This window comes from Podarcis cretensis (genome assembly GCF_951804945.1).
Source record: "Podarcis cretensis genome assembly, chromosome: 5".
Classification (NCBI taxonomy): domain Eukaryota; kingdom Metazoa; phylum Chordata; class Lepidosauria; order Squamata; family Lacertidae; genus Podarcis; species Podarcis cretensis.
This window is the reverse complement of record NC_137174.1, coordinates 4,001,043-4,015,794: the sequence shown is the minus strand read 5'-3', so window position 1 is coordinate 4,015,794 and position 14,752 is coordinate 4,001,043. Positions and strand designations below refer to the sequence as shown.

General features: G+C 42.8%; 1 protein-coding gene across 8 annotated transcripts in view; it reads right to left on the bottom strand.

The window, feature by feature from the left end:
* The window catches only part of SHISAL1 (shisa like 1), a 185,682-nt gene that overhangs the window by 48,757 nt on the left and 122,173 nt on the right, over positions 1 to 14,752 (bottom strand). For 6 of the 8 annotated variants that reach the window (XM_079975504.1, XM_079975501.1, XM_079975502.1 and 3 more), the window contains 2 exons: positions 9,864 to 9,955; positions 771 to 870 (listed from right to left, as the gene is read on the bottom strand). In XM_079975504.1, coding sequence (XP_079831630.1) covers positions 771 to 837 — 67 coding nt within the window. In that variant the 5' untranslated portion in view covers positions 838 to 870; positions 9,864 to 9,955. Of the gene's footprint in view, positions 1 to 770; positions 874 to 9,863; positions 9,956 to 14,752 lie in introns of all 8 variants that reach the window. The other 2 variants (XM_079975506.1, XM_079975505.1) reach the window with 1 other exon arrangement.

Below are 14,752 nucleotides of genomic sequence, written 5' to 3'. Positions count from 1 at the left end.
CCCATGCCCACTCAAGGACCGTACTCTGCAAATGACTCCACAGCCAACAGGATAGAGACCATATTTCCTTTAAGTGCCATCAGGTTATATAGAACTATGATGTCAAATGGCAAAGGGAAGAACTTAAGGGAGAAGAGATAGGCAGCTGATGAAATTAACTGGCTAACTTACCCAGGTTTCAATGTTGGAAATGCTATAAATAGTTCATTGGTAGAATTGCATAGTTTCACAGGCCACTTGACTGCTCAGTTTTGGGCAGTGTCAAAATACTAAACATAAAATGCATACAAAACAAAACTCCATTTTAGATTGAGGAAGGAAGATCTGCGGGTATATTCTGTGCCAATACACATCTGGACACAAATTAGATTCCCCAGCACATCTGGTGCTTATCTGGATGAGACTAAACTTAATGACACTTTTCCATTCGCATTCATGACCAAGTGAAATAAGTCTGACTATAGTATAGCTTGACTGGTGTACGAAAATTGCAGGCTATATTTAACAAAATCCTACTGAATTTTAGTTCTTCTGAATCCTGCTTAATAAACCACTGAAATTAATGAATGTAAGTAAGTCGTATTCATTAACTTCAGTGGGTCTACTCTGAGTTGAATACCACTGAACACTACCCAATATTTAGCAGATATCCTTATCTCTGCAAAACTCTTGGACTGCTTCTTTAAGCTGTTTCTGCTGCAGAAAACTAAATGGAAGCATTCTTCTAGAATTTAAATAGAAACCCAAGCCAAATAAAATACAAGGCTTACCTGCTGGCAAAAGCAAGGAGAAAACAACCATCAGCGTATTTAAGGATTGTAGACCACAACTTGTCATCGTTTTGTTTTCATCAATCCGTTTGAGAATTACCTGCTTAACAAAATGATATTTCAGAGTTAAGTGGCATCAGTGATTTGCATGTGTGCATTCATTTAACTAAAAAAAAAATATGCTTTTAATGCTTTCTTCAAACTGTAATGCATGATGAGACCCCAAGGCACAATTCTGCAGCAACTTTCACACATGTAAGGTTTGCACACTTAAATGCTACTGAACATGCTCGGCTGCTATGTATAAATTTGATAGGGAATCTTTAAAGAGCACATTCAGGAACAGCAAGGTGGAACAAAGTATATCCACGGCCCAGTATACCTAAAGGAGCATCTCCACCCCCATCATTCAGCCTGGACACTGAGGTTGAGCTCCGAGGATCTTCGGGCAGTTCCCTCACTGCGAGAAGTGAGGTTACAGGGAACCAGGCAGAGGGCCTTCTCGGTAGTGGCACCCGCCCTGTGGAATGCCCTCCCATCAGATGTCAAGGAAATAAATAACTATCTGACTTTTAGACGACATCTGAAGGCAGCCCTGTATTGGGAAGTTTTTAATGTTTGATGTTTTAGTGTGTTTTGATATATGCTCAAAACAAAATAAAAAAAAAATTCCTTCCAGTAGCACCTTAAAGACCAACTAAGTTAGTTCTTGGTATGAGCTTTCATGTGCATGCACACTACATGAAAGCTCATACCAAGAACTAACTTAGTTGGTCTTTAAGGTGCTACTGGAAGGAATTTTTTTATTTTGTTTTGACTATGGCAGACCAACACGGCTACCTATCTGTAACTTGATATATGCTGTGAGCCACCTAGAGTGGCTGGGGAAACCCAACCAGATTGGCAAGGTATAAATATAACAAATATTTGTTATTATCATTATCATCATGCTGTTGGTAATGATCCCAGTTAGAGGCGGCTATGGTCTGACCTAATATATTCTATCTACACTGTGGTCTGCAGTAGTGTGTTCAGATAATTCCCAATTGTTGGTGCAGACAACTTCATGGTTCCAGTTATCTCATAGTGTTGGGAACCAATCTAGGCATTTCAGGCTACAAGTGGTCAGGTAAAAATGTGTTTCCTTTGATTCCTGGCCAATCGGTGGTGCTAGCTGCCAGGAAGAAGGCACACATCAACTGGGCAATGCAGCAAAGATATCATCTTGATTTGCATACTATGCAAATAAGGCTGCCCAGACGTGGGCAACTGGGCTATGTTAACACTATATAGGAAGCTTCCTTATGCAGAGTCAGACCACTGGGTCCTGCTAATTCAGTGTTGTTTACCCTGACTGGCAACAGCTCTTCGGGGTTTCAGACAGGAGTTTCCCAAGCTGTACCTGAAGATTCTGGGGATTCAACTTTCTGGGAACTTTCTGCCTGTAGAGCAGATGCTTTAAAACTGAGCTACAACCTTCTCCCCATTTCTCTGTTTCATTTGAGCTTCTTCCTTTTCCATTCCATTCTCTTATCTTACTACTTTCCAGCCTTCTCTTTCCTGCATTTTCTTTTCCAGGTTTTTAATTTTTGCAGAACTTCCACCTCCCTCTCTGTCCCTTTCTCTTTCTTCACACCAGAGCAAGTCCAAACATTTTGCTCCTCACAGGCTCCAAAAGACGTTGGACTGGCTCCTTGAGATTCAAACTATTTCCATCCCTTACCATGACATATAATGAAATTAAATGGATACACCAATACATAAAATTGGACATTTAGTACTCTGAAAATGAAGGGGGTGGGGGAAGCTGCCATTGTTCTCTTGTTCCTCCCTTAATAACAAAAATTAAACCCCAAACATCCTTTCTATCTCCCTGAACCCAGCACATATTGAAACTTTGGATTATAACCTTAGTGGACCTTTTGTTTTTTGCTCCTGCTGTACAGCAGCCTATGCATTAACAATATTGAATTTATTATTATAATAAAACTAAATATTTATATAATGCATTTCAAGTAAATGGCTGTTACTTCAGTAATTCCCACAAATGTTTTGCAAGGTATGTAAAAGGTAAAGGTAAAGGTAAAGGTACCCCTGCCCGTACGGGCCAGTCTTGACAGACTCTGGGGTTGTGCGCCCATCTCACTTAAGAGGCCAGGGGCCAGCGCTGTCCGGAGACACTTCCGGGTCACGTGGCCAGCGTGACATCGCTGCTCTGGCGAGCCAGAGCCGCACACGGAAACGCCGTTTACCTTCCCGCTGGTAAGCGGTCCCTATTTATCTACTTGCACCCGGAGGTGCTTTCGAACTGCTAGGTTGGCAGGCGCTGGGACCGAGCAGCGGGAGCGCACCCCGCCGCAGGGATTCGAACCGCCGACCTTTCGATCGGCAAGTCCTAGGCGCTGAGGCTTTAACCCACAGCGCCACCTGCGTCCCCCTGCAAGGTATGTAGGTTAGTACATATTGGGGGGTGGAGTGGGGGGGGTATAATGGAGAAGATAGCAGCTGGCTTAGCTACCTACTCAGTTTGCAGCCAAGGCCAGATTTGAAACTTGGACCTCCCAGCAGGAGCAGACTTTGGTAATATGGCAGCCTGAGTAAGGACAAAATTTGGCACCCCCTCCTAAATGTTTCTTATTTTCACAATAATTCCTTTTGGTGCAGCTGCTTTGTTAGGAATCTTCTCAGAAGGTACCTGTATTAATAATAATAATAATAATAATAATAATAATAATAACCCCACATTACCCCCAGGAATACCAATGGACTAGGTCAACTCCCAAGAGACTGTGATCTACTCACAGAATGAAAAACTGGCAGTTGTTGAGCTTTTTTTAGGGATGGAATACAAAAACTTTATTACAGGGGAAACCTCGCTCACAGAAAGATTGCTTAAGGAAACAGTCAGCATCACAACAAAAACTCCGTCTTCTGTCCTAGCGTTCATGCGCAAATGGGGGACCGGGCAAGGGGTGGGGCCAGAAGCTCATTTGCAAAGGAAAAGGAGCCAGCGATCAACCGCGATCTACCAAAACGTCTCGGGGATCGACCAGTTGATCCCAATTGACCACTTGGGCATTCTCGGACTAGGTGATCAAGAGCCAGATTAGGAGTGGACACTTACAGCCAGCCATGAAATTCATGGGCCGACCTTGGACTAGCCACTGACTCTCAGCCTTTCAGGGCTGCTGCACGAATAAAGCAGGGAAGAGAAAGCCATGTTTGACACCTTAAAGCTCCTTAGAGGAAAAGATGGGGTATACATGTGGCAACATCATCCAAACCCTTCAGAGAATAATGGGAAGTTTGTTGTGGCAAAGAGCTCTGCATTGTGGCATGCCAGGACAGGTGGGGAAGTGGGGACAGGGGGGAGCTGCTGCTCCCTCTGTGGCAGCGGCGTAGCGTGGGTTGTCAGCACCCGGGGCAAGGCAAGTAATTTGCGCCCCCTAACCCGGGGCAAGGCAAGTAATTTGTGCCCCCTAACCCAGGGCAAGGCAAGTAATTTGCGCCCCCTAACCCGGGGCAAGGCAAGTAATTTGTGCCCACTAACCCGGGGCAAGGCAAGTAATTTGCGCCCCCTAACCCGGAGCAAGGCAAGTAATTTGCGCCCCTAACCCCTAACCTGCTGCCGCTGACAGCTTCTTCTTGCTGCTGCCTGGGCTGGTTGGGTGTGGTTCTCTCCCGCGCTCAGCGCTGCGCTGGGCGGCTGCTGCACTGTCCCTCCCCCAGATAGTCCCTCCCTCGCTCTCTCTCTGCTCCGCACCGCACCGCACGCCTGGCACCCTCCCCCCCCCTCCACAGTGGGCGGCGACCCGGCAGCTTGGATCGGATTCGCACAGCCAGCACTGCAGTGAGAGAGAGTGAGTGAGCCAGGTAGGGGTAGAGAGCTGCGAGTGCGAGCGCCCCCCCCAAATGTTGCGCCCGGTGCGGCTGGCCCCCCCTGCACCCCCCACGCTACGCCACTGCTCTGTGGACATTTGGGTGTGAAGAAAAAAGTAGGCATTGCAGATTAGGGGGCAGGCCAAATTTGAACTGAGTTAGAAATAACCACATCTTGGAGGGAAACAGCTCAGCCTATTTCTGAACTCATTCAAGGTAGTGGGGCTGTGCACTTCTAATTGCTCCAGCTCTCTCAGGTGCTTTCAATAACCCTAAGTCATTCTCTTGCCTATTAACATGATTTACACCAATCCGACAATCTTTATGAGTAAAATATGAATCTTTGAAGCTATGACTCTAGGCTCTTAGTAGGAATGCCTGTCATTGCCATTATTACTGGAGATTTCATTACAGCCATTAAGAACTAATGTGTGTGTGTGTGTGTGTGTGTGTGTGTGTGTGTTGAGGGTAGGATGTAAATCACTTTAAAATCTATTTATATGCAGATTGTGTAACTTATAATATTGCCAGAGGGATCATTTGCAAAGGTCGTGGAACTCTCAGATGAATTTGGCCAGATCTCTGGGTACAAAATTCATTTCCAAACATCAGAATGGTTGGGGTATCATATGCAGAAGAATCTTAAGTATGACATTGCCAAAGACATCTAATTCCATGGAAGAAAATCTCAGCTAGATACGTTGGGATTTGGATAACTCAGGAGTTTAATGACTCTAACCTGATGAAAGGAGACAAAGGGTAAAAGAGGATCTGTCCAGCCTGGAAAATTCAACACTTTCTCAGAAAGGAAGAAACTCAGTTATTAAAATAAGCATAGTATTTCGTTTCTATTTTTAAAAGTCTCCTTAGACTGAATGATTAATTGATTAATCCAGAATTATATCTAACATACTTCATCAGCAATTAAAAATAGGTGGTTGGCATTCCTGAATATCAAACAATATTACAACACGGCCATGCCTGGGCACCTAAAACTCTTTTTACCAGATACAGAGCAAAATGATCTATCAGCAGATTTTTTTTCTGCTACTGGCAAAAGCCTGGGTTTATCACCACTTACTACAATTTACTACAATGCTGAATGTGATAAGAAAGTCTTATTGGGTGACATGAAGCTTTAAGGAGAGACATGGAATGCTGAAATTAGGATAATAATAAAGGAAGGATTGGTAAAGATATTTTATCAGGTGCAATGGGATCCTGGGTCAAGAGCAGCTACTCTTTCTTCAATATTTCCAAATGGGCATATTACAAATAGATTACTAAGGCTTCATGTTTCATTAAGGAATCACACAAGTTTTGAAATACTAATTTCAACTGCTAACCAACTGCATAGCGCATAACGCCTGATTTATAAAATAATAGCAAATTTAGGACCATCTGGAAACTATTAAGTGAAATAGGAATTTGATATGTATCACTGGATAAATGGACATGGTTTGGGAATCTCAAAGAAACATTTCTACAATATTAGATAAGTGGTATTTGATACCAGCCAGATTAAACAAGATCTGTCCAAGGTTTAGTGGTCAGTGCTGGAGATGCAAGGCACCTGGAACAAATACATTTCATATTATATGGGCTTGTCTATAGATTAAGACATTTTGAGAAACTGCACTGACAGAAATAAAATATTATGGGTCAAGATCTCCCTAGAGATCCTGTTGCAACGTAGATTTGCCATCTTAAGGGTACAGTATTAAATGATGATTTTGAACTGATAGTTCATGTACAGGCTGAAGCTAAAATGGCAATATACCAAAACTGAGAAAATGCTCTTTCACTTTCTACTGATCAGCAGTTGGGATATGGCTTCTTTGATGAAATTGGTAACTATTACCAGGGTAAGAAGAGGTAGGCAGCAAAATAATACGTTTCTGAAAAATGGATTCTGTTTGTTCTTTATTGGAACAACAAAGTACAAGATTTGATCAATATAAATCCATATTATTTTTTGTGGGGAAGGGTATGAAAGGATATAGCACCACACAGTTGGTTTCCACTTGAAGTTTCAGTGTTACACAACTTTGTTTTGTTTCAGTATTATAGGACTTGTAGCCTTTAAGCCACGCAGAATGTGATGGCTATTAGAACAAATAGGAACATCAATCAGTCATCGGTTTCCGCTGTTGAGGCTCAAGAACACTATTAGCTAGTTTGTGTTAGCTGTCTGTGGAAGTACTGGTACAACTCTAGTTACATAAGTTTGGCCTCCTTGTTAGCTACATCTATGAACAAGCAGCCATGATTAAAAGACAGCATGAATACACCAGGGAACTGAATGAACAAGAGGCAAACTTATAGTCCAGTTCCTAAAGAACAAAATGGAATGCCATTTACTCATGTTACGGTGAGAAAATGACTAGCGTGTGGGTCAGTGCTCACCCCCTTTTTTCTTCCATCATTCATTATAGGCGCATTAGGATCTACGGTATGTACAATCTATTCTTGGCTTTCCGACTAAACACCTGTATTGAAGGGGAAGGGGGCATGTGCTTTCCACAGTCAGCTCTGCCTGCCTACTGTGTTCCTTTGCAGATATTCCAACATGCTTTGGCACGTACTGAACTACCCAGAAACTAGAAACTGCATGGCCAGGAATTTCTTGTCACTAAAATCTGATTTGTCCATTTTCTCTGGACTGATTTTTTTGGGTGGAAAACAGCAGGAAGGAAAGGGGTTAAAAGAAACCCTCATCAATGCACTGGCGGAGGAAAGGGGGGGCAGGGGGAGCGCACCGCCCCGGCACCATTGGGGAGGGGGGTACCATCGCGGCCACCCCCTGACACCCCCCACCCCCCACCACGCCCCCGCAGGCAGCACACCACACCCCCAGGATGGACGCCACACCCCCACAGCTGGCATGCCACGGCCCCAGGACACACGCCATGCCACCGTGGGTGACATGTCACGCCCCTGGGATGTGCGCCAGCCACACCCCCTCCTGCTCTCCACCCCCAGTGCTGGAGCATGCAGCTTCGCCACTGCATTAATGTATCCTTCCTAGACGCATCCTGAGGAAAGAATCACAAAAGTCCATGTAAGGGTAGTCTGAGCATAAAAAATAAAAGGGTGTGTGCGCGCTCATGTGCACACATATACACAAATTTATGCACTGAGGTGTACACTTGGTGCATCTGGCTAAATGGGTTTTGGGGTATGAAAGCTTCTCTGCATTAAACTTTGTTAAGTGTTAAAGATACCACGACCTTTTTTCCTTTTTTTCTAAACCAGATTGTCAAGATTCATTGGTATATTCCAAGTAGTGGATAGGTTTTTCACATATCTGCTACATTTCAGACATTCGTTTTAAAAAGTCATTCATCAGAAAATGATAGGGCAGAAAGCCACCCAAATTTGATGTTTACCAAGCATCTTAAAATTTTTAGGAGGGCACAAGGAACTGCCAGAAGATTCTGATATTTATTAGTAAATCCGAAGCCTGCGTGCTCTTGGTAAATGATTGAATTTTGTCATCATTTATATTGGCTCGTTTGTAAATGTTATTTTTAAAAAGTCTTATGGCACCATTTCTCATATTTACTGTTACTTTTCAAAACCATTTTTGTTTTCTTTGAAAACATCAGTCATGTCATGCATTTACAATATCATGTTCCAGGATACAGGGATCTGTCTTGTAAAATCAACAGCATACCGTATTTTTCCCCTCTATAACACGCATATTTTTTCTCCTAAAAAGTAAGGGGAAATGTCTGTGCGTGTTATTGATCGAATGTGTGGTCCCTGGAGCTGACTGTCCCAAATACAGGGCAAAAATCAGGCAAAAATCATATCGCACCGTCATGGAGGAGAGGAGGCTGCTGCTTTCCTGCATTCTGCCTCAGGGTCTTACTGCCCACCCACTTCTGTTTCATTACTGTGTTTGCTCAAACGGAACAAAGAGCAGGCAAATCCCCTCCCCTCCAGGCAAGCAGAGGGGAAAGCAGAACGTCCTTCCCTCTAATTCCTCTCCGTGCTCCGGTGCTGCTGCTGCTGCGTCTAGGAACTCGCAGGCAGCGGAAAACATGCAGGAGAGGGAGAAAGAGGGAGAGAGAGGGAGGGCTAGCTTGGGTGGGGGTGGGGACTTTTGCCTTCCTTCCACCCCTTTAAACCCCTCTCCTGCATTCTTAGCCAGCTGCTTCTCCGCACACCCCTCTCATGCTCCTTGTCCCTTCTATGTTTTTCCTTCCCTCCCCACTTAAAACGTGGTTACAAAGCACGGATCCACATGGATCCTCAGGATCTTTGCATTGGGTCACCCCAGATTCACCATCAGATCACATAGCATGTCCATGGCTACAGCCTGCACCAAAAAAAATCACGCACCCACTGTTGCCTGGGGCTGCAATGGTGCAAAAACGTGGTTACAAAGCACAGATCGACATGGATTCTCAGGATTTTTGCATTGGGCTACCCCAAACTCACCGTCAAATCACATGTCTGTGGCCACAGCATGAAGCACAAAAATGATACATCCACTGTTTCATTCAGATTTTTTTTTCTTGTTTTCCTCCTCTAAAAACTATGTGCGTGTTATGGTCAGGTGCGTGTTATCGAGCGAAAAATACGGTATATAAAAATCATGTGCAGCATTGTTGAAGAAAACATTTCTGATTATGTACAAACAATTTTGGAATATGACCCAAACGTATTCATATAAACATGTTCATATACCATGTTCATATCAAGTTACTCTTCAGATAACAAACTTGTCCAAATTGGCCAGCAACCATTTAAATTTAAAATCTTCTGACTAGACTTCTAGAAAACTCTGAAACGAACAAAGAAATCTATCCCTTGGTGAATTGTATTAATTACAGAATGTAGTGCACATTAGGCCAAACTGAAGACAATTTGTATACACAGACAATCATTTGTTGACCTATTTAAATTTTTTACCAGTCAGACCTATTAAAAAATTTACTGGTGAAATAATAGTAATAATAATAACAATAGTAATAATAAAAAAAATATTATTTCAATGCCACCCGTCTGACTGGGTTGCCCCAGCCACTCTTGGTGGCTTCCAACCTAATAAAAGCACAACGAAAAAACAAACATTAAAAACTTCCTGATATATTATTCTGTGAGCATAGTTTGAAATCTAAGCTGAGTAAATGTGTGTCTAGCAGGAAAAGAAGTTAATTCCTACAGAAATGCAGCCTTTTTATAGATGATTTAATTTTAACGTACCAAACTGAGGACTCAGAATTCTTCATATACTCAAAGTCCATCTTGGCATCTTCAGTAAAAATTACATCGCAGATTTTTAGGTCCAAAAGGTCCTGAGATGAAATAAAAGGAAAACAATTAATAACTCAACAGCAAATGGTTAATGGCCATCTCATTCCTTGCTTTTTCCTGTAAGACCAATTGCAGTCATCAACACCCATCAGCCAATCACCCATTCCCACCACCTTTCTGAGTAATACCCCTCCCCACCCTCTCACTATATATATATATATATATATATATATATATATATATATATATATATAAAGGTCTGGTGACTTCTGTTTCAGTGTATCTGAAGAAGTGTGCATGCACACAAAAGCTCATACCAAGAACAAACTTAGTTTGTCTCTTAGGTGCTACTGGACAATTTTTGTGTTAGTTGTTGGTCTCTGATTTTAATTTTTGTAGCTATTTTGTAGAGAGATAGGGAGATAGATAGATAGATGATAGATAGATAGATGATAGATAGATAGATATAGATATAGATAGATAGATAACCACTTTGTTATTTCTTACGAAAGTAAGGTAACCAAAGACAACCAGAGAGGAGGACTGGAGAGTTTTATTTTTGCCAACTATTACTACGGCATTTATTTCTAAAGCACAACAAATCTATTAGTGTATGGATTTAATGGGGGACACCCCATGATCAGAGCAACAAGAGAGCTTATTGGCTTTGGCAGCAAAGTTTACTGCAGAGAAAACAAGTAATATGGCCAAAGATTCTCACTAAACTGTTTTCCCCAAAATTAATAAACTATGGCAATTTTTTCTTAAATTTAACATCCAATTGATATTCATCTGTGACCTTTTATAATTAGTCAGTTATCTGGCAGCTTTTTTGTGGTAACCTTAAACATCAAAATATTCACTCCTTATGCTGACTGCAAGATTCAGTCTGAAAATGCACACAAGATGGAGTGTGTGACCTTGAGATCATATCTTTTCATCTTTCCTTTCAGATCACAGAATGATCACGTTGTTGTTGTTGTTTAGTCGTTTAGTTGTGTCTGACTCTTCGTGACCCCATGGACCAGAGCACACCAGGCACTTCTGTCTTCCACTGCCTCCCGCAGTTTAGTCAAACTCATGCTGGTAGCTTCAAGAACACTGTCCCACCATCTCGTCCTCTGTCATCCCCTTCTCTTTGTGCCCTCCATCCTTCCCAACATCAGGGTATTTTCCAGGGAGTCTTCTCTTCTCATGAGATGGCCAAAGTATTGGAGTCTCAGCTTCACAATCTGTCCTTCCAGTGAACACTCAGGGGTGATTTCCTTAAGAATGGAGAGGTTTGATCTTCTTGCAGTCCATGGGACTCTCAAGAGTATCCTCCAGCACCATAATTCAAAAGCATCAATTCTTCAGCGATCAGCCTTCTTTATGGTCCAGCTCTCACTTCCATACATCACTACTAGGAAAACCATAGCTTTTACTATACGGACCTTTGTTGGCAAGGTGATGTCTCTGCTTTTTAAGATGCTGTCTAGGTTTGTCATTGCTTTTCTCCCAAGAAGCAGGCGTCTTTTAATTTCATGGCTGCTGTCACCATCTGCAGTGATCATGGAGCCCAAGAAAGTAAAATCTCTCACTGCCTCCATTTCTTCCCCTTCTATTTGCCAGGAGGTGATGGGCCCAGTGGCCATGATCTTTGTTTTTTTTTTTATGTTGAGCTTCAAACCATATTTTGTGCTCTCCTCTTTCACCCTCATTAAAAGGTTCTTTAATTCCTCCTCACTTTCTGCCATCAATGTTGTGTCATCTGCATATCTGAAGTTGTTGATATTTCTTCCGGCAATCTTAATTCCGGCTAGGGATTCATCTAGCCCAGCCTTTCGCATAATGAATTCTGCATATAAGTTAAATAAGCAGGGAGACAATATACAGCCTTGTCGTACTCCTTTCCCAATTTTGAACCAATCAGTTGTTCCATATCCAGTTCTAACTGTAGCTTCTTGTCCCACATAGAGATTTCTCAGGAGACAGATGAGGTGATCTGGAAGTGCCATAGTTTGCTGTGGTCGACACAGTCAAAGGCTTTTGCATAGTCAATGAAGCAGAAGTAGATGTCTTTCTGGAACTCTCTAGCTTTCGCCATAATCCAGCGCATGTTTGCAATTTGGTCTCTGGTTCCTCTGCCCCTTCGAAATCCAGCTTGCACTTCTGGGAGTTCTCGGTACACATACTGCTTGAGTCTACCTTGTAGAATTTTAAGCATAACCTTGCTGGCGTGTGAAATGAGTGCAATTGTGCAATAGTTGGAGCATTCTTTGCACCAGCATGTGCAAATGTTATGCCAACCTCCCTTATCTTCTTTTTGGTGCTGCATTTTCACTTTTTGGGTGATGTGTGAGTGACCACCCTACCAGATTTGAGTACCAGATTTGAGTAGGCCCTCAGCAATCTGTCATTGGACCCCCTAGTGCTTCCCTGGTTAGCCCAGAGGGCAGAGGGGATGGGCAGCAATGGGCTTTCTCAGGAGACAGATGAGGTGATCAGGCACTCCCATTTCTTTAAGAACTTGCCATAGTTTGCTGTGGTCGACATCGTCAAAGGCTTTTGCATAGTCAATGAAGCAGAAGTAGATGTCTTTCTGGAACTCTCTAGCTTTCTCCATAATCCAGCGCATGTTTGCAATTTGGTCTCTGGTTCCTCTGCCTCTTCGAAATCCAGCTTGCACTTCTGGGAGTTCTCGGTACACATACTGCTTGAGTCTACCTTGTAGAATTTTAAGCATAACCTTGCTAGCGTGTGAAATGAGTGCAATTGTGCGGTAGTTGGCACTGCCCTTCTTTGGGATTGGGATGTAAACTGGTCTTCTCCAATTCTCTGGCCACTGCTGAGTTTTCCAAACTTGCTGGCATATTGAGTGTAGCACCTTAACAGCATCATCTTTTAAAATTTTAAATAGTTCAGCTGGAATATCATCACTTCCACTGGCCTTGTTATTTGCAGTGCTTTCTAAGGCTCATTTGACTTCACTCTCCAGGATGTCTGGCTCAAGGTCAGCAACCACACTACCTGGGGTGTACGAGCCATCCATATCTTTCTGGTATAATTCCTCTGTGTATTCTTGGCACCTCTTCTTGATGTCTTCTCCTTCTGTTAGGTCCTTACCACCTTTTTCCTTTATTATGGTAATCTTGGTACAAAATGTTCCTTTCATATCTCCAATTTTCTTGAACAGATCTCTGGTTCTTCCCATTCTGTTGTTTTTCTCTATTTCTTTGCATTGCTTGTTTAAGAAGGCCTTCTTGTCTCTCCTTGCTATTTTTTTGGAAATCTGCATTCAATTTCCTGTATCTTTCACTATCTCCCTCGCATTTTGCTTGCCTTCTCTCCCCAGCTATTTGTAAGGACTCGTTGGACAGCCACTTTGCTTTCTTGTATTTCCTTTTCATTGGGATGATTTTCGTTGCTGCCTCCTGTATAATGTTGCGAGCCTCCATCCATAGTTCTTCAGGCACTCTGTACAGCAAATCTAAATCCTTAAACCTGTTCCTCACTTCCACTGTGTATTCATAAGGGATTTGATTTCGATTGTATCTTACCGGCCCAGTGGTTTTTCCTACTTTCTTCAGTTTAAGCTTGAATTTTGCTATAAGAAGCTGATGATCTGAGCCACAGTCAGCTCCAGGTCTTATTTTTGCTGACTGTATAGAGCTTCTCCATCTTTGGCTGCAGAGAATATAATCAATCTGATTTCGATGCTGCCCATCTGGTGTTGTCCACGTGTAGAGTCGTCTCTTGTGTTGTTGGAAAAGTGTGTTTGTGATGACCAGCTTGTTCTCTTGACAGAACGCTATTAAGCCTTTGCCCTGCTTCGTTTTGATCTCCAAGGCCAAACTTGCCAGTTGTTCCTTTTATCTCTTGATTCCCTACTTTAGCATTCCAACCCCCTATGATGAAAAGAACATCCTTATTTGGTGTCACTTCCATAAGGTGTTGTAAGTCTTCATAGAATTGCTCAATTTCAGTTTCTTCAGCACCAGTAGTTGGTGCATAAACTTGGATTAAAGGTAAAGGTAAAGGTACCCCTGCCTGTACGGGCCAGTCGTGTCCGACTCTAGGGTTGTGCGCCCATCTCACTTAAGAGGCCGTGGGCCAGCGCTGTCCGGAGATACTTCCGGGTCACGTGGCCAGCATGACGAAGCTGCTCTGGTGAGCCGGCACCAGCGCAGCACACGGAAACGCCGTTTACCTTCGCACTATAAAGCGGTACCTATTTATCTACTGGATTACTGTGATGTTAAAATGTTAAATCGTTGGATTATTTTGATTGTTGTTAGCTGCCCTGAGCCCAGCTTCGGCTGGGGAGGGCGGGATATAAATAAAATTTATTATTATTATTATTGCCTTGGATTCGTATCAAGATCATTCTATCATTTTTGAGATTGCATCCCAGTACAGCTCTTGCCACTCTTTTGTTGACTATGAGGGCCACTCCATTTCTTTTATGGGATTCTTGCCCACGGTAGTAGATATGATGGTCATCCGAACTGAATTCGCCCATTCCCATCCATTTTAGTTCACTGATGCCCAGGATGTCAATATTTATTCTTGCCATCTCATTTTTGACCACATCCAACTTACCAAGGTTCATGGTTCTTACATTCCAGGTTCCTATGCAATATTTGTCTTTACAGCATTGGACTTTCCTTTCACTTCCAGGCATATCTGCAACTGAGTGTCCTTTTGGCTTTGGCCCAGCCGCTTCATCAGCTCTGAATCTACTTGTACTTGTCCTCCGCTATTCCCCCGTAGCATGTTGGACGCCTTCCGACCTGAAGGGCTCATCTTCCAGCGTCATAACTTTTTTATGCCTGTTGTCCATGGAGTTTTCTTGGCAG